The sequence below is a fragment of the Littorina saxatilis genome, linkage group LG17 (genome assembly GCF_037325665.1).
Source record: "Littorina saxatilis isolate snail1 linkage group LG17, US_GU_Lsax_2.0, whole genome shotgun sequence".
Classification (NCBI taxonomy): Eukaryota; Metazoa; Mollusca; class Gastropoda; order Littorinimorpha; family Littorinidae; genus Littorina; species Littorina saxatilis.
The window spans coordinates 5,552,110-5,572,646 of record NC_090261.1 but is presented as its reverse complement, the minus strand read 5'-3'; the positions used below and the strand labels follow the sequence as shown (position 1 = coordinate 5,572,646).

Genomic DNA, 20,537 nt, shown 5'->3' with positions numbered 1-20,537 from the left:
ACGCTTTGGAGCATGTGCAAGAACGGATTCAAACTCGAAATCGTCCCCCAAAAAACCCCAAAATGCACACACGACTTTTATTTCTCCTGCTGTTATCGTTTCTTCTCTTTACAAATTCTTCAACGCTCAGAATACTGAAAACGGCATCCCAGACGACAGTACTGTTTCCATACGCGAATTTAGCTGCCCTTGGAAAGTGGCTCGCTCAGGAGGCCTGTTAGTCTGACACTATAAGGACAGAGTTCTGAACATAGATGACAAAGATCCCGGAAAGAACAAACATTTCGCGGATGCAGACACAGAAAGACGTCATGAAGATTGCGATGCTTCAAAAGATACAGACTGTGACGATGACTGTGACGTCATTCACATATACCGAGACGTCATTTATAGTTGTTCGGTCACTTTCGTCAAAAAGTAGATCTCTCCACAATGGCTGCTCCTGTGTTTAGGTTTATCAAGCGTGAGTACGCAAAACGTGTTTGTTCTCTCCTCTGTTGAAGCTGTGAGACATAATCGCCATTACGAGCTAGTCGTGTGACAGAGAGTTTTCTTGCACACTCGACTGCTGCTGTTTCACTCCGGCTAAAGCCGTCGTGAAACATCTACAGTCTCGTGTGCAAGAAAACTCTCTGTCACACGACTAGCTCGTAATAGCGGGTAATGTCAGGTGTCAAAGTTTACCCATACCTTTTAATCATGAAATTCCTTATAAAGTATGTCATACACTGCATGCAACACAGATGAAATTTCCCCCATAAACATAGTTTTGGCCATGCCTGAAAGGTACACAAAATTAACTGTGCACATAATTCCACAATTATTATTTCTCCGACGCACTGTCAACATAAAGAGAAAAAGAAACTTGAAACAATTTGAAGGTTTACTGACGCAGCTAACATATTGACTGATTTCGATTCCTTTCCTTGAGGAATAGACAGGTAATTTTCTTGGTGACACACTGCACTGTAATGACTAAATGATAAACGGTTTGGTATGAGTCGTTAACTAAAAACAAAGCACAACCTTCAGGTGTACCTCAAAGATTTTACCCGCTTCCCCGCACTTCTTAAAAAAAAAGAGAAGAGAGTAAGACTACTTTCAAAATCACAAGACTAACATAAACTCAAATCTTTACCAAAGCACGCAAAAATATAGACATCGTCATTCTTGCATATTATAACCACAATAACAACATCAGCACAGATAACTCCTGTCGGCACTTTGACAAGCAGAAAGATCCATTGTCTGAGCTTTGACAAGCAGAAAGATCCACTGTCTGCGCTTTGACAAGCAGAAAGATCCACTGTCTGCGCTTTGACAAGCAGAAAGATCCACTGTCTGCGCTTTGACAAGCAGAAAGATCCACTGTCTGCGCTTTGACAAGCAGAAAGATCCACTGTCTGTGCTTTGACAAGCAGAAAGATCCACTGTCGGCGCTTTGACAAGCAGAAAGATCCACTGTCGGCGCTGTGACAAGCAGAAAGATCCACTGTCGGCGCTGTGACAAGCAGAAAGATCCACTGTCTGCGCTTTGACAAGCAGAAAGATCCACTGTCGGCGCTGTGACAAGCAGAAAGATCCACTGTCTGTGCTTTCACAAGATCCTCGGTTGGTGCTTTGACACGCAGATAGACCCACTGTCAGAGCTTTGACAAGCAGAAAGATCCCCTGTTGGAGCTTTGACAAGCAGAAAGATCCACTGTTGGCGCTTTGACAAGCAGAAAGATCAGACCTGAGAACCCTTGTTTTGCACTTTGAGTATTCTCAAACAAACTTCGTGTATTTTCAAAAAAATGAGCGTACTCCACACAGCGTTTGCACATCCATGATTAAAACATGCCTCATGCGCGTCCGTCACACCGTTAATTAAGTTTACCTATACATTTAAAACAAATGCTTTTTTAAATTTTTACTGACACAAACTGTACCGTAATTGACAGACTACAAGCCGCGACTTTAAAAAAAAAAATCGCATTGCGGCTTATAAAAAGATGCGGCTAAAACGTTACCTAAACTTGAATAGCATTCACCTAATGGAAGTTGCCGCGGATTTTCATTTCGCTCGATTAGCGATTACCGGTACTTTATTTTTATTAGCTCCCTACTCAAGACTCGGCGCTTTTCTCTTTCTTTCGCGAATCTTCGTTTGTCAACAAGTCGTTGTGACAAGCGTACAGAGAAACACCGGATGTATCAGGATCTCGCGCGCGCGAAATTTCGTTTTTTTGTGTCTCGCGATAGTTGGAGGAGCGAGAGCCGCCATGTTGTGCTTTCGTCTGCTCGAAATTTGCGCTAAAGTCGTAAATCATCCCAAAAAAGCTTATTCCGGGCGGGACTACATGTGTGTGTTGGTTACAAATTGTGTGTGTGTGTGTGATATTTTTCTTCAAACTTTTTCACTTTTCTCCTTTGTTTCACTTGTTTATTCTCGGAGCCGATTTCGCCAAATACCGTACTTTCATTTGCCTGGTTGTTTTGATTGATTGACACGATCCGATTATATTTTTTTCGACGGCGGCTAATATAGTGACGTAATCATGTGCCAAAATACTGGATCGGCTTCAGGATGGGCTTGTGAAGAAAAGTAGTCTAGGACTTTTTCTCGTCGTATTTTTTCCCCACTGACCGTACTGAGCGTATTCTCGACAATCATGCGTACAAAATACGGCGAAATCATATGGGTTCCCAGGTCTGAAAGATCCACTGTTGGAGCTTTGACAAGCAGAAAGATCCACTGTTGGAGCTTTGACAAGCAGAAAGATCCACAATCAGTACACACAACACTCAAAGTCCGTCAACTCATACAGGCCAGTGTCTAAAACCCTGTGTAATGAAGCCACCGTCCAGGGCCTGTCGGAGCTTTCTCCTAAAGTCCTCATTGTTGCAGCCACGATCGTGTTGAAACACAAGTTGCAGCAGGTTCAGTTTTTCCGTTTCAAGCGTCTCAAGATCTGTCTTCAGCTTCATGTTGGCTGTCTCTAGGCGCCTCACCCGCTGAAAGGAGACATAGCCTTGTAGAAGAATATTAATCATAATAATAATAATAGTAGCACATAAATATAGCAGCACTTATTGGATGAAGCACTTCACAACTGTGTGATTCTATGAAGCTAAAAAAACACAAATTAAAACATTTGCAAATATTGAAGTATAACACTACATTCAGGTTCTCTAACACTCTCTACAGTTTATTTTTGAAAGTTGTTCTTCGACAATTATCCCGTCCAAATTCAAACATGAAAAGAAAATGTGTGGTAAAAAGTTACACCAGAGCTGTAAGCTTCTTACTGTTTAGGTCCAAGGGAAGTAATCCCGTAAATACTGCCAATCATAGATATTTCAGAGCAGGGAACTCTTTCAACATTCAAGGTAAAAATGTTAGTCTGTTATCTCCCTTGAAGCACACAGCTTCCCAAAGAGAACACTGCAGCAAAATGTATAGCTGTCTGTGTTCAAAATAGTAAACAAGAAAACTGAAGACACTTTTAACACTGACAACTACTTACTGCAGGCAAAGATTCTTTTTTTCTTTGAATTATAGAAACAGAATTAAGTTTAAACCATACAAATAATAATAAAACTAGAAGCCCAAAGGCACACACAATATATCATGCATTCTCCATTTGATATTAGCCCAGACCTGTGCACACTCAAAGCGCTCATCAGTAGTAAACAAACAAAATTTCAGTAGTTTTTAAAATGTTTCAGTAGTAAGCTGTAACGACAGTTCAAAGGTCAAAGGTCTCCTTTGCTGGATTTTACTATCTCCAGGTTGTCTTGAGAATGACTGGACTTCCAGCACTGTTGTGCCGTTTTCTTCTTCAAGTCTTTGGTAACAGAGCTGGTGTCTCCTCTTCACTATTTGAATCTCGCACTCTTTTTTTCTTTTCCATGTTTCACTTCAATCACCACGCAGACGCTGGACGAACCAAGTCCAAGAACAAAGACTCAATGCGGAGAACACACGCGCTTCCGGTAAATCGGAAAACGTCTTTTCAGCGCAACGGCCAACTAATTAGTCAAAACATCTTAAAACAGAAAAAAAAGTTGGTGTTTTTTTGCCGTAAAACATCGGAATTTCGGAATTTTAATTAAAAATCCGTAGCACCGTATTCTGCATATAAAAATCAGAGAAATTACGGAGAAACCGTAGATGTGCACAGGTCTGTTAGCCCTATACATCCATAATAAGTTTTGGCTTTTTGTCTAAGCACAGTTCAAATTCACTAAACTATAACTCAACACAATATTTCTTTTGTAAGCTCCACCAAAAAATTAGCATGGGGATAAAGGGTTGTTTCATCTAACAAGCCAACTTAAAGAATAATTTAGATTACACACACAAGATTCAAAGAACTTACATCTGACAGGGTCGAAGAAATCTTGCGCTGCTTATGACGAAATCTTTGGGCGGCAAGTCGATTCTGGTCGCGGCGTTTCCGAGCTCTTTCCCATTCTTCCTCCGTCAACTACAACGAGGCACGAGAGGGTCGCATCAGTCGCACGGTTGTTTCCATGACGACCTAGCATCAATCATCACGGAAACCCCCCCATCTTGTTTGCATCGCAATACGATTACTGTATTACGATATGTAGGCTCGTGTTTGGTTTGTACATAAAATTAGGTCAGTCACTCAAAGCCACACTCAGAGAGAGATAGAGAGAGACTCAGAGAGAGAGAGAGAGACACAGAGTATGTGTCTGTATAAAATTCAGCCTGCAACGTGCTCTCACCTCATTTTTATATTTAGTCAAGTTTTGACTAAATATTTTAACATCGAGGGGGAATCGAAACGAGGGTCGTGGTGTATGTGCGTGTGTGTGTGCGTGTGTGTGTCTGTGTGTGTGTGTGTGTGTGTAGAGCGATTCAGACTAAACTACTGGACCGATCTTTATGAAATTTGACATGAGAGTTCCTGGGTATGAAATCCCCGAACGTTTTTTTCATTTTTTTGATAAATGTCTTTGATGACGTCACATCCGGCTTTTCGTGAAAGTTGAGGCGGCACTGTCACGCCCTCATTTTTCAACCAAATTGGTTGAAATTTTGGTCAAGTACTCTTCGACGAAGCCCGGGGTTCGGTAATTGCATTTCAGCTTGGTGGCTTAAAAATTAATTAATGACTTTGGTCATTAAAAATCTGAAAATTGTAAAAAAAAATAAAAATTTATAAAACGATCCAAATTTACGTTTATTTTATTCTCCATCATTTGCTGATTCCAAAAACATATAAATATGTTATATTTGGATTAAAAACAAGCTCTGAAAATTAAATATATAAAAATTATTATCAAAATTTTTTTTTCGAAATCAATTTAAAAACACTTTCATCTTATTCCTTGTCGGTTCCTGATTCCAAAAACATATAGATATGATATGTTTGGATTCAAAACACGCTCAGAAAGTTAAAACGAAGAGAGGTACAGAAAAGCGTGCTATCCTTCTCAGCGCAACTACTACCCCGCTCTTCTTGTCAATTCCACGTGCACTGCCTTTGCCACGGGCGGTGGAGTGACGATGCTACGAGTATACGGTCTTGCTGCGTTGCGTTGCGTTCAGTTTCATTCTGTGAGTTCGACAGCTACTTGACTAAATATTGTATTTTCGCCTTACGCGACTTGTTTTTACTTTCTATTATCTCCCCTGAGCTATCGCCAGTGCCACATGTACATTAGATTTGAAACAGGACTTAGTTTTACCACTCATCATAAACTCTTAAACCAACAGTAATCAAAAGGTGTTCTATAGCGATACATTGTTTGTTTTTTAGAACACAAGTAAAACTGACAGCCATTTCGAGAAAAAGGCAATAAACAAACATCACTGGTTAAACAAGACAAGAGCAGTTTTTGGCTCACGTAAGTGTAGCCTATGCGATGCTAACTTTTGTCTGTCTGTGCGTGCGTGTGTGTGTGTGTGATAGAAACTTTAACATTTCTGAGTCTATGGATAAAGCTCGCATAAGAAGATTACGTCTCGGTCAAAAGTGTTTGACGTGTGTGATAGAAACTTTAACATTTGAAGACGTCACATTATGACGTAAGAGGGTTAGACGTCACGCGAAGGAATTACTGAAAGTCTCGGTCATTGTTATTGTGAGCGGGCCGAGACTAGTTGGCAGATCTAGTGTCTCGCTTTCTTGCACAGTTTCACCTATGCTTACTGTGTGTGTGTGTGTGTGTGTGTGTGTGTGTGTGTGTGTGTGTGTGTATGTGTGACGGAGTGATTGAGTTTGTGTTACTGTTTGTCGATTTCTTACGTGAGCCTTGAAGGCTTCGCCTCTGGTTAACAAATGTAATTAGGGTAACATCAGAACTTGCTCAGTGGTAACAATTAATACATGTATATGTGCGTACCATGTTTTACAGTCCTTTCAAGACATTAACTAAGATGATAGGAAACCAGTAAAACCGTGTAAACAGGAAAGGCAACTACATTTTTATTTTTATACAGTACTCCAATAAAAGTAAGATTGAATAATATGTTTACTTACTGTGTCATATTTTCCAGTCATTCTCACTCTGTGGTTTGTTAGTTTGTTTTTAAACGCTAACGTTTTTATCAGTCCCAATTTCATTTTAAAAGCTACTTCACTTTTGCCTGGCTCATTTGAAGAAGACAATATATGCCTTGTAACCACATGACAGCCTAAACACATAATTTATCCAGGAAGATTCATTTTTGAAGCTTAAATTTTTCTCATAAAATTCTGACCACATGAGGGGAAGTACATATCATTATACGCAAAGCAGTGCATACATTCAATCAAGCTCCTCTGTGCTGCATTAGGGATATGGAGAAATTTCCCTGTAACACTAACAAGTAAGGCCAAACAAAAATATATGTTGGTTTAGGGTAACGTGATCAAAAAAGATATGATCGGTAGGTCGGCTTTTAAAAAAAATATAAAAATTTTAGTTGATTTGTAAAGGTTACTTCTCGGTGTGGTTCGCGAAATGTGCCAACAGTTTTTGTTTTTTTTGAGAAATGAAATTAAAGTTTTAGGGTCGGCGGGGCAAAAAAAAGTTGGTCGGGTTACCCTAAACTAACTTGTGTGTGTGTGTGTGTGTGCATTAGGGATATGGAGAAATTTCCCTGTAACACTAACAAGTAATCAACAAAAGATTCAACTTAGACACAAACTGAATTGAGGGATTTCCCCAATTCCAATGACAATAAGATAAACCAAATACAAATATAAAAGTAATGATTATAAGGCAACAAAAAAAACCAAAAAAAAAGTGTGGTTAAGGTAGCATAGCCAAAAAAAAATAGGGTAGGAAGATAGGCAATCACTTTTTTTTTAAAACTTTTTTTCTAATGTGTACAAATTAAACCTACTTGACAAGGAAATAAGTGTGCGACTCGAGCGCTTTCGCTTTCATTGCGTTTTCTGCACTGGTTTTTTTTTATTGTTTTGTTTTTTTGACAAATCTAATAAAAAGTTATAGGGTCGGCCCCTAAAAATAGGGTAGGTCGGGTTACCGTAACCACACCTATTTTTTTGTAGGCCTAAGTATAACAGTTCTCGGGGGAAAAGGCCCCTGCTATTGTTTTTTTTAATTTAAAGTCATATGTAAGGTAGATTTAACTGCAAAAGGTAAGTGTAAAAAGAGTAAAAAGGTAAGTGTGAGAAGTACAGCCATCTGTAAACTTTTGTTTTTGTGGATAGCAACTTGCAACATCCATTGATCCAGTTTTTAAAAAATTGAGTTCCCAAACAGACAGACATGCATCCATTCTTCTGATCCAACTTCCAAGGTGTTGTTTTGCCATAGACACAGACTAACATTTTTTTTGTAAACTTGTCTCTTTTCTGGTGGGACTTGAAAAAAAAACACAACAGGGTTCTAACTTCCAGCAAAAGTTTTGACGTAGAGAGATAACTGCTTCTCTGAAGCACCATGTTTATTTATTTTAGTTGCAGTGCACTGTTTTGCAATATATCTTCATTTTTATAAACATTCAAACATCATCTTGCTGTGTATGCACTTCTTCAGCGCTGACATTTTTTTTTATAACAGATGTGGATGTACTGCATTGCAAGTAGACATTGAATGCCAGTGAAATCCTCAAAAAACTATTGTTCTCTTTTGTGGAAGGATCTGAAGGTTCAGTGAAGAAAGAAAGTCAGAAAGGAAAAGAAGGAACAGATAAAAGAAAAGTAGTGAAAGTTTGAACGCATGAACTCCACTCAACTTCATCTGCAAAGTGTGGATCTCTTTCACCAGGCTTAATTCAGAAAGAAGACAGATATTGAGATAAGGAAAAAAAAAATAGGTCTGTTTACGGTAACCCGACCGACCCTAGTTTTTAGGCCCGACCCTAATCTTTTTTTTGGATTGTCTGAAAAAAAAAACCGCATCCAAAATAGAGCTGTTTGCGCTCAAACAGCAGACGACAGAAGGGAGGTAAGCTCAAAGTACTGTTTATAGTTATGTTGGGCAAAAACAGGGATTGATGAGAAGAAATGAACTGTGAAACATCATAGAGAGGGGAGAAAAAAAATAAAAAAAAAAAAAAAAAAAAAAAGCCGACCTACCGACCCTATTTTTTCACCCTATGTTACCGTAAACAGACCTCAGAAAGAAGACAGATAAGGTGTGGATCTCTTTCACCAGGCTTAATTCAGAAAGAAGACAGATAAGGTGTGGATCTCTTTCACCAGGCTTAATTCAGAAAGAAGACAGATAAGGTGTGGATAGATCTCTTTCACCAGGCTTAATTCAGAAAGAAGAAGGTAAGGTGTGGATCTCTTTCACCAGGCTTCATTTTCAAATGAGAAACAACATAAGGCAAAAAAAATTATATGTTTGTTTTAGATGACAAGGCAAACAAAATAATTAGGCTCGATAGGTTGGTTCATTTTTAATTATTTAAAAATGTAATTTGATGGAAGTATTTGACTTTTTATTGACCGCATATCGCGCAAACTATGTCCGCTGGATGTCGGCGACGAGTAATTTTCCTTGCAAAGTCTTCAAAATCGAATATTGTCCTTTTTGATAAAATTTAAAAAAACATTGAAGGGGGAAAAAAAAGTTATTGGGTCAAGAGGAAAAAATAGGATCGATCAGGGAATCGGAAACAAGGGACTTTTTAGTGTGCATAAAAACTATTTTTCTGTTATAATTTTTCTCTTACGCTTACAGACTTTCAAGCCGGTCATCAGTGCAGAAACACAAGAGGGACAAGAGGATAAGGATAAGATTGATGTAGTCCTGTGAGGTTACCCTCATGGAAATTCAGGCTGCTTTCTCCCAGAGGAAAGCGAGCTGCCATACAGTATACGGCGCTACCCTTACCTCATCTTTGGGCGGAGTTGTGAAGTCCACCGTGAGCTCCCCCTTCCCCTCCGCCTTCCTGCGCGACTGAATGATGAGACGGAGATCCTGCTTGATGATGTTGCTGGGGTCTCCCGATTCAAGCGACGCGAGCGTGGCAACCACCAGCTTCTCGTCCTGCACCAGGTTACGGTTGTTGAGCAATCCAACCGGTGGGGAGTGGCGATAAGCACCGAAGGCAGGAGACTGCCGCCGAAAACCTCCTGTCTCCTCTTCGTCTGCGTATCTGGGTTCAGTTTTGATGAGCGGCAGAGAGCTGGATCCGTTGTCTGAGCCGGTGTGCTGTGTTTTGACCGGTGGCGGTGAGATGGAGCCGTTTTCTGAGCCGGTGTGTTGTGTTTCGTCCGGAGGCGGTGAGCTGGAGTCGGTGTCAGAGCCGGTGTGCGGTGTCTTGACCGGTGGCGGTGAGTTAGAGCCACTGCTCGAGCCCGAGCCAGAATGGGAGCCTGTGCCTGAGCCCATGAACGTGAGCGAGGGGTGGGTGTGGTGATGAGTGGTGAAGGTCTCCGCACTGCACGTGGTCATACCCCCCCTGCACACATGAAAATCATTAAATTAAAGTTTATACAAACACTAAACGAACTTCAAGAAATAAAAACCATGGTCATACCCCCCATGCACACATGAAAATCATTAAATTAAAGTTACAAACACTAAACGAACTTTGAGAGAGAAAAATCACAGCAAATGTGAAACAGGTTTTTAAAATATGGAGGTACAGTGGAACCCCCCTTTTAAGACCTCCAAAAATCTGAGAGCGTCAGGTCTTAAAAAGGAGGGAGTCGGACATTTGGAATAAATGTACAGAGTCAGAGGTTATGAACAGAAAATGTGAGAAAACAGGGTCTGAAAAGGGAGGGAACCTTAAAGTGAGGGGTTCTTTAAAGGGGGGTTCCACTGTACAACTTTCTTTCTTTATTTGGTGTTTAACGTCGTTTTCAACCGTTCACGGTTATATCGCGACGGGGAAAGGGGGGGATGGGATAGAGCCACTTGTTAATTGTTTCTTGTTCACAAAAGCACTAATCAAACAAGAAGAGCAAACGCTCGATCGAGTCACTTTCGCAGTTCTGAATATTATATGAGGCATCAGATGGACAGGAAGAAATTGCTATTCACAACACAATGAGTCACGTTCACATAAAATTTGAGCCCGGTCACTTTTATAGTTTCCGAGAAAAGCCCAACGTTAAGTTGTGTGTTGCCGAACAGAAAAGGCTAGTTATCTCCCTTGTTTTTCTGATAACGTTCGTAAAAGGCTACAGATGTAAATACTTTGATGTAAAGAATAATCCTACAAAGTTTCAATCACATCCGATGAACTTTGTCAAAGATATAAAATGTCTAATTTTTCCTTTGACGCTGACCTGTGACCTTGAAAAAGGTCAAAGGTCATCGAAACCATCGTTAAAGTGTAGAGGTCATTGGAGGTCACGACTAAACAAAATATGAGCCCGATCGCTTTGATAGTTTCCGAGAAAAGTCCAACGTTAAGGTGGTGTCTACGGCCGGCCGGACGGCCGGCCGGACAGACTAACACTGACCGATTACATAGAGTCACATTTTCTCAAGTGACTCAAAAATTGCTCCAGGGGCTTGCAACGTAGTACAATATATGACCTCACTGGGAGAATGCAAGTTTCCAGTACAAAGGACTTAACATTTCTTACATACTGCTTGACTAAAATCTTTACAAACATTGACTAGGCCTAAAAAAAAAATAGGTGTGGTTACGGTAACCCGACCTACCCTATTTTTAGGGGCCGATCCTATAACTTTTTATTACATTTGTCAACACAAAAAAAAACCCCAAAAAAAACCGAGTGCAAAAAACGCAATGAAAGCGAAAGCGCCCGTGTCGCACACTTATTTCCCTGTCAAGTAGGTTTAATTTGTACACATTAGAAAAAAAAGTTAAAAAAAAAAAAAAGTGATTGCCTACCTACCTACCCTATTTTTTTTGGCTATGTTACCGTAACCACACCTATTTTTTTTTTTGGCCCTATGTTCTATACAAGAAACACTTAACAAGGGTAAAAGGAGAAACAGAATCCGTTAGTCGCCTCTTACGACATGCTGGGGAGCATCCCCCAGCATCGGGTAAATTCTTCCCCCTAACCCGCGGGGGGGGAGGGGGGGGGGGGGAGGGGAGGCGGACTGTACAACTACAAAGAATAGAAATTGAAGGGACAATCTATCAACGCTAAACAAATGTATTGTGGCGTTTTGAAAGCAACTGATGTCTTCATCATCTCACAACACTGGAAGAAAAAGAGAAGCATCACAACACACACAGATCACGAATGGCATTGGGATACATCAGGGTACTACCCACGTAGTACCAGTTGTACTCTTTTCGCAAAAAAATAACGGTGGTGAGAAGCTCAAGAAGACATATGATCAAGAGAAACAACTTTGAAAATAAAAAGCTGACCAGTTCAAGACACAAGGTAACAACTTACTCATGCTTTCTAGTGCCACTGTCAGAAACTCATTCTTCTTCACAGGGATGGCCCGGTGCATACCAAAGTTGCTGCATCTGATTTGAAACTGAATTTTCACTGGCCAGCCGCAAGGCCTAGCCCGGCGGATATTTTACTCGCCCCTGGCGACCAGGCAGACAATTTGGCCATCCCTGCTTCAATAATTGCAGTTTAACTTTTAGTGACAAGCATATGAGTTTAGCTTCCCACGCTTTGCAGCTTGACGAATTGAAGAGCCAGCTCCACCCACCCTCGTCAAATGTTGTATTTAAAATGCACAGGCCGCCCACGGTAAAGTATTGCATCAAGAAGCAATCCAGCATAAAAGATGGATAAATATGGCTAACAAGGGTATCTATGGGGACTTACAAGCCTACTTAACCAAAGAAAGTAGACTATACTTATGCTACACTTGTTTTGTTTGTTCAATATTTGTGTGGTCGTGAAGCTTAAAAAAGGGCAGTCTATATCACACAGAAAAAGCTAAAAATAGAGGCTGGGGTTACATGTGCACCCTACCCTATGGCCCAGACATACATTGATACAAGCCTTTTCACTTGCAAGATAAGGCATACACAATTACAAACACACAACAAGAAGGGCAAAGCCCATACGACTCACATGCTTTACACATTTTTCCTACCAAAATACATGTGACCTTGACCCAAGACCCAAGGTCAAGGTCATCCAAGGTCATGCAACACAAAGCTGTTAATTCAAGACATAGGAAGTACAATGGTGCTTATTGGCTCTTTCTACCATGAGATATGGTCACTTTTAGTGGTTCACTACCTTATTTTGGTCACATTTCATAAGGGTCAAAGTGACCTTGACCTTGATCATATGTGACCAAATGTGTCTCATGATGAAAGCATAACATGTGCCCCACATAATTTTTAAGTTTGAAACAGTTATCTTCCATAGTTCAGGGTCAAGGTCACTTCAAAATATGTATACAATCCAACTTTGAAGAGCTCCTGTGACCTTGACCTTGAAGCAAGGTAAACCAAACTGGTATCAAAAGATGGGGCTTACTTTGCCCTATATATCATATATAGGTGAGGTATTGAATCTCAAAAACTTCAGAGAAAATGGGAAAAATGTGAAAAATAGCTGTTTTTTAGGCAACATTTATGGCCCCTGCGACCTTGACGCAAGGTCAAGATGCTATGTATGTTTTTTGGGGCCTTGTCATCATACACCATCTTGCCAAATTTGGTACTGATAGACTGAATAGTGTCCAAGAAATATCCAACGTTAAAGTTTTCCGGACGGACGGACGTCCGGACGTCCGGACAGACGGACGGACGACTCGGGTGAGTACATAGACTCACTTTTGCTTCGCATGTGAGTCAAAAACCTGTTTCCGATTCCCATGACCGACCCTATTTTTTTCCCCCGACCGTAGAACTTTTTTTGACCCTTCAAGTTCAAACAAATATTTTTATTAAAAAAGACATTCGATTTTGCAGAATCTGCAAGGGAAGTTACTCTTTTCTGACATCCAGGGGACACAGTCAGTACAATTTTGAGCCAATATAATTAAGCCAAATACAACTGTGTAACCAAAAGAGAAAATCTGCAGTGTGTGTGTGTGTGTGAATCTTGACTCATTTTGTCTGGAGGACAGAGCTCTACAATTTGTGTGCGGGCATTCTATTGGCTGAGCTGTTTTCTGGGTTGCAACTTTCACCCATCATCATGTTACAAACATTCACAATACAGCCCTTTTTTTTTCAAAAACAGACTCACATTCACAGTCGAATTGAAAACCATAAGCTTAACAGACACTGTAAAGACCTGACCTACACATTGAAGGCTTGCAAGCTTACTCCTGATAGGCGCTTTATGTGATAAGCTGTTAAGCATGCCTGACAGTTTCAATGGTAGTTGGTACATTACTCTCTGCTTAATCTCTGATCAGTTTATCACTTTACGCCCACTCAACCTAAATAGTTATCACAAAGTGACAGCATGTTACCTCTTGTACTCCTGCAGTTCTTACCTCATGTAAAACACCTGGACAGGATAACAGTGAGGAAAAAACATAACAAGAAGAGCAAACGCTCGATCGAGTCACTTTCGCAGTTCTGAATATTATATGAGGCATCAGATGGACAGGAAGAAATTGCTATTCACAACACAATGAGTCACGTTCACATAAAATTTGAGCCCGGTCACTTTTATAGTTTCCGAGAAAAGCCCAACGTTAAGTTGTGTGTTGCCGAACAGAAAAGGCTAGTTATCTCCCTTGTTTTTCTGATAACGTTCGTAAAAGGCTACAGATGTAAATACTTTGATGTAAAGAATAATCCTACAAAGTTTCAATCACATCCGATGAACTTTGTCAAAGATATAAAATGTCTAATTTTTCCTTTCACGCTGACCTGTGAGCTTGAAAAAGGTCAAAGGTCAACGAAACCATCGTTAAAGTGTAGAGGTCATTGGAGGTCACGACTAAACAAAATATGAGCCCGATCGCTTTGATAGTTTCCGAGAAAAGATATAAAATGTCTAATTTTTCCTTTGACGCTGACCTGTGACCTTGAAAAAGGTCAAAGGTCAACGAAACCATCGTTAAAGTGTAGAGGTCATTGGAGGTCACGACTAAACAAAATATGAGCCCGATCGCTTTGATAGTTTCCGAGAAAAGTCCAACGTTAAGGTGGTGTCTACGGACGGCCGGCCGGCCGGACAAACTAACACTGACCGATTACATAGAGTCACTTTTTCTCAAGTGACTCAAAAACTGAGTGAATCAGAATACCTGTACAGTGGAACCCCCCTTTTAAGACCTTCAAAAATCTGAGAAAATCAGGTCTTAAAAAGGAGGGAGTCTTAAAATGGGGGGTAAATTTACAGAGGTTGTGAACAGAAAATGTGAAAAAAACAATGTCTTACAAGAAGAGCAAACGCTCGATCGAGTCACTTTCGCAGTTCTGAATATTATATGAGGCATCAGATGGACAGGAAGAAATTGCTATTCACAACACAATGAGTCACGTTCACATAAAATTTGAGCCCGGTCACTTTTATAGTTTCCGAGAAAAGCCCAACGTTAAGTTGTGTGTTGCCGAACAGAAAAGGCTAGTTATCTCCCTTGTTTTTCTGATAACGTTCGTAAAAGGCTACAGATGTAAATACTTTGATGTAAAGAATAATCCTACAAAGTTTCAATCACATCCGATGAACTTTGTCAAAGATATAAAATGTCTAATTTTTCCTTTGACGCTGACCTGTGACCTTGAAAAAGGTCAAAGGTCAACGAAACCATCGTTAAAGTGTAGAGGTCATTGGAGGTCACGACTAAACAAAATATGAGCCCGATCGCTTTGATAGTTTCCGAGAAAAGTCCAACGTTAAGGTGGTGTCTACGGACGGCCGGCCGGACGGCCGGCCGGACAGACTAACACTGACCGATTACATAGAGTCACATTTTCTCAAGTGACTCAAAAACTGTACCGTATTTGACGGACTACAGGCCGCGACTTTAAAAAAAAAATCGCATTGCGGCTTATAAAAAGATGCGGCTAAAACGTTACCTAAACTTGAATAGCATTCACCTAATGGAACTGGAAGTCGCCGCGGATTTTCATTTTGCTCGATTAGCGATTACCGGTACTTTATTAGCTCTCTACTCAAGACTCGGCGCTTTTCTCTTTCTTTCGCGAATCTTCGTTTGTCAACAAGTCGTGACAAGCGTACAGAGAAACACCGGATGTATCAGGATCTTGCGCGCGCGAGATTTCGGTTTTTTGTGTCTCGGGATAGTTGGAGGAGCGAGAGCCGCCATGTTGTGTTTTCGTCTGCTCGAAATGTGCGCAAAAGTCGTAAATCATCCCAAAAAAGCTTATTCCAATTATTTTTCTTCAAACATTTTCACTTTTCTTCTTTGTTTCACTTGTTTATTCTCGGAGCCGATTTCGCCAAATACCGTACTTTTGTTTGCCTGGTTGTTTTGACTGATTGACACGATCCGATTATATTTTTTTCGACGGCGGCTAATATAGTGACGTAATCATGTGCCAAAATACTGGATCGGCTTCAGGATGGTCTTGTGAAGAAAAGTAGTCTAGGAATTTTTCTCGTCGTATTTTTTTCCCACTGACCGTACTGAGCGTATTCTCGACAATCATGCGTACAAAATACAGCGAAATCGTATGGGTTCCCAGGTCTGTGATTCCAAAAACATATAAATATGTTATATTCGGATTAAAAACAAGCTCTAAAAATTAAAAATATAAAAATTATGATCAAAATAAAATTTCCAAAATCGATTTAAAAACAATTTCAATTTTCATCTTATTCCTTGTCGGTACCTGATTAAAAAAATATATAGATATGGTATGTTTGGATTAAAAACACGCTCAAAAAGTTAAAACGAAGAGAGGTACAGAAAAGCGTGCTATGCAGCACAGTAAAACCACTAACACGCTAAACAGGCTCGTCAGTTTCACTGCGTTTTGCACGAGCGGCGGACTACGGTCATTGTGAAAAAATGCAGTGCATTCAGTTTCATTCTGTGAGTTCCACGGCTTGACTAAATGTAGTAATTTCGCCTTACGCGACTTGTTTGTGAATCGTCAGGGCTGTAGGGTCCATAACTGGCTCATCAGTTCCAGAGTTGCTCTGTTCGTGCTCGACCCATCTCACGGTTTGAGGTGCGTTAACTTGATAACTGCCCCTTTTCTCCCATTCACTTTGTATCAGTTTGGAAAGCAAATTACTATTTAGGAAGTGATACTTCTTTTCGTGTGTGTGTGTGTGCATGCTCAGTATTTTCAGTCATACTGACTCACCAAACAATAACTCACCAAACTCGGACATGAATTACATGATCTTTTCTGTGCGTTCTTGGTCTTGTGCTTGTGTACATGACATGTACACATGAAGGGGATAAGGCACAAGCAGGTCTGCACATAATTTGACATGGGAGATCGTAGAAATCTCAACCCTTAACCACCCAGGCATGACAGGGATGCAAACACACAGCCTTCCACATGGGACTGGGAGGCCATATCTTACTCACTACGCTATTCTACCTGTCAATCACAAGCTCATTGTATAGACCTGCTTACATTTTATGTGAATATGGTAGCGCCGTATGTATGGCAGCTCGCTTTCCCCGGGGAGAAAGCAGCCCGAATTTCCATGAGGGCAACCTCACTGGACTGTAAATCTTATCCAATATCCAAAATACTGAGTACGCTCCATGCTGCGAAATGCAGAGACATACCTCATCTACCTGTAACCGGATAGGAAACAGTGACACAAATGCAATTAATTCACCTTTACGTTCTATACCTGTTGTGGATCTGTAGGAAACAAGCATTATAAAATTACTTTCAACAGAAAGGGCTGTTTTAGTGTTTACATCCATGTGCAAGTTGACTATATGCTGGTGGAGCCACTTGCAACACTGATTTATACCATATGAAACTGAAAGTACCCTTCTCACTCTCACTCAGCCATGGGCATTTCCTCAGAAATGATGGGTCTACAGTTTATCAGATCATGCTGTAGCATGAATGAATGCACTTTGACTTAATCTAGTTGCACCTGACACAGTGGTGAATTACTGTGCTGTTCCACATGAATGTGTTTTTATTCTCCCCGGGACCCCCTCGCCCCACCCATCCCCAAGGTAAAACCTGGTTTTTTTCAGAAATGAACACAATCGACCAAAAGACGATCTTCTACAGTTTAGAGCATGCGGTTTACAATGGGAAGGAAGCGCTGTACAGGCACTGAGCACGCACCCAGCAAAACCACTTGTGATCCGATCCGCGGCGTGCTCCGCGAAAATTATGCACGACGGGTTCATGGGAGCGGGGAGCGAGCGCGACATCCATGAATGGACGGGGGCTGAGCTCGATCCACTATCACGGTAAGTCACCCAGCAAGTGCTCCGTCTCTCACTCATTCTCTACAACCTCACACTGCCTGCATAGCTGGCAGAGCCAACACAACCGCGGCATTTTGTGGAGACGACCTGGGAAACAAGGTCACTTGCCGACAGTCGTGAATAGCGGAGTTATTCGTAGTATTCTTCGCCTTACTCACTGTCTAAAAATAGCCATGAGATAACCTCACGCGAGCCGCCGATTGGCTGAGCCCAGCACAACTGTGTCAATCAAATTTTTAACCGGCGACATGTCGCTGCTTCTCTCTGCCCGGGCGAAACGGTATGTTCGTCAGAAATTGCAAGCACTTGTCAGAGCTCTTAGCTAGGCCAAAATATAATTAAATCTGCTCAAAAATGGTGCAAAAGCTAAAGCAGACCTTGCAGAATGTTAAGTGCGTACTTGGTACAAAAATAGAACCACGCAAGGCGCCAGCCTTTGCCTTGCACAACATCGATTGGTAGTGGTTACTCCCCCTGTGCTTCCCACAGAGTACATTCACAAAACCGGGTTCGGAGCAGACGTGAACAACATGGATCCATCGCACTTGTCTTGCAAAGTCAGGCCCCGAAACACGTGCACGAAAGCGCTACATACCTCAAAGGCACTCTTTGGACCTCCCTGTCACAGTTTACAGCAGTTGCAAAGCCGATGGTGGCATGAAACAGGCGGTCGCCTGCATCTTCAGCCGGAGTTGCGAGGGCACGCTACGCTCAGACAGCTTCCACGAAACACTAGGTGGCAATGACTGCTCGTGCAAGGGGAGGTAACCACAGACAAGCCTAGACGCATGCATTTAACCTTGTGTTGTAGCTGAGGTATGCGAACAGTAAAGATATTATGGGCGCGCAAGCAAAAAACCAAGCCCCCTTGGTGAGAGTCTGCCGTGTATGTTTGTACGCTCAACCTTGTCATGCACGGAGGGGAGAGCTGGCGGTTGTTAAAAAATCCTGTATTGGACTCAAGCGTGCCAGCAAGTGAACTACACCCAGACAACTGAAAATTAAAAACGCTGGAAAGAAAGTCCTGTATATACTTTCGCCGTTTTTAAAAATCTTGCCCTCGACTCAAGCGTCCCAGCAAGTGAACTGGACAACTGAAAATCAGTTTCAACTGAAAATCAGTTTCAACTGAAAACTTTTTTCTTTTTCAGTTAGGAGGGTGGTCCATAGCTTGCATTTGGCTTGTACAGGTACGAAAGCAAAGCCAATGTTGATTAAAAAAAAAAATTATTAGCAAGTAATAGTAGCAGCAGCCTGGAGGTGATGGTATCGTTGGTGGCTTAGTCTAAATAGTAAGCAGTATGGTACAGTGACTAGTTTTACTCCAGACGGCAGTGATTCTGTCAGTACGGGGCCAAGGCCGGCTGGATCTCTTTTAACTCTTTTATTCCTTCAGCAATAATCATTTTAAACGCTGATCAGATTTAATCTTCAAATTTTACACTTGAGCTGTTCAGACTGTGTGTGTGTGTGGGGGGGGGGGGGGGGTGGTCAAAGTTTATGCGACTGTTCGCATGCGCTGTGGTATGATGAGCGTCAGTGACCGTTGTGATATATATATATCTATATATAAATTATGCTTATTGCTAGTAAATGCTCATGTAAAAGTTAATCTTTGTAGTGTACTTATGTTTGATTATGATTAAAAGCACAGTAAACCTCCCGTAAACCATCACAGATACTGTCAGGCTTTTACACACAGTACAAACACCCTTTCATTTAAACACGGGCTCACCGCTTGAGAACATCCTAGGTGCCCTCCGTAAAGAGCGAGCAATTTTCAAAGAATTTATTTTTGCGTGGTTTATCTTACCCCTGAGTCATCGTGAACCCGTGTGATCCAGTTTCCTTTTTTTTCACAATGTAGTCGTCAGTTTGTGATTTCAATGCGACTCGCTGTAAGCTTGTCTGCAATAGCACGTTATTACGTACCTATGAATCTAAACGCAACACTGAACGGCTGCGATTCACACGAACTCAGTCTAGCGATGGCTTTTGACTAGTTCAGAGGAATTGGCGATAGGCATAACCGTCGTCTGCTACGAGAACCACGATCGACCTTGCGTGACCCTGCTTCTGGGCTTTTTTTTTCTTTTTCTTTCAAACTTTCAAAACTTCGAATTGTACTGATCTTGTCTTGATGAAAAAAGAATTCTTTTATGATTTAAGAATGTTTGTGTAACAAGCTGTCAATTTTTATTTAAATTTTAAAAGTTAGGTCTAGCACCAAAACGCTCCGTCCGATTGTCTGATCAGACAATCCGCATAATTACTTCTTTGAAAATTGCACGCTCTTTACGTAGGGCACCTAGGATGTTCTCAAGCGGTGAGTGTTTAAACGAAAGGGTGTGTGTACTGTGTGTAAAAGCCTGACAGTATCTGTGATGGTTTACGGAAGGCGTACTGTGCCTTTTAATGATCGTGTGTTTGTCTTATTACAAATGCGATGTGGTGCCAAAAGAAAAATGTCCATGTTTGTGTAAAATGAAAATGGACATTAAAGTTTTCTTATCTTATCTTATCTTATCTTATCTTATCATATGGGGGGGGGGGGGGGGGGGGTCCAGGGTTCCGGAAGCCCCTTACCCTGCAAACCGGCGCGTACCTTTTGAAGGTTGTTGTTTTTTTGCAAGGAAAGGCGGCTAACGATTCCCCTTTTAGCTGCTAAATTTCAATAACTGGCCATCCGCCCTGCCTCATTTTGGAAGCACCCCCCTCTCATACACTAGGTCACCAGCGGCATTGCGTACCGAAAGACATGTCGAGTCAGTCAGTGTAATTATGAAAGGTACTACTTCCTC

At 41.2% G+C, this 20,537-nt stretch overlaps 1 protein-coding gene across 1 annotated transcript in view; it reads right to left on the bottom strand.

Annotated features, from left to right (window-relative positions):
- Positions 1–18,811, bottom strand: part of LOC138952646 (bromodomain-containing protein 4-like) — a 29,665-nt gene extending 10,854 nt beyond the window's left edge. The window contains exons 1-2 of the mRNA XM_070324347.1: positions 18,332–18,811; positions 9,310–9,880 (exon numbers count right to left, since the gene is read on the bottom strand). Coding sequence (XP_070180448.1) covers positions 9,310–9,873 — 564 coding nt within the window. The 5' untranslated portion in view covers positions 9,874–9,880; positions 18,332–18,811. The remainder of the gene's footprint in view (positions 1–9,309; positions 9,881–18,331) is intronic.
- Positions 18,812–20,537: the final 1,726 nt, after the last annotated feature.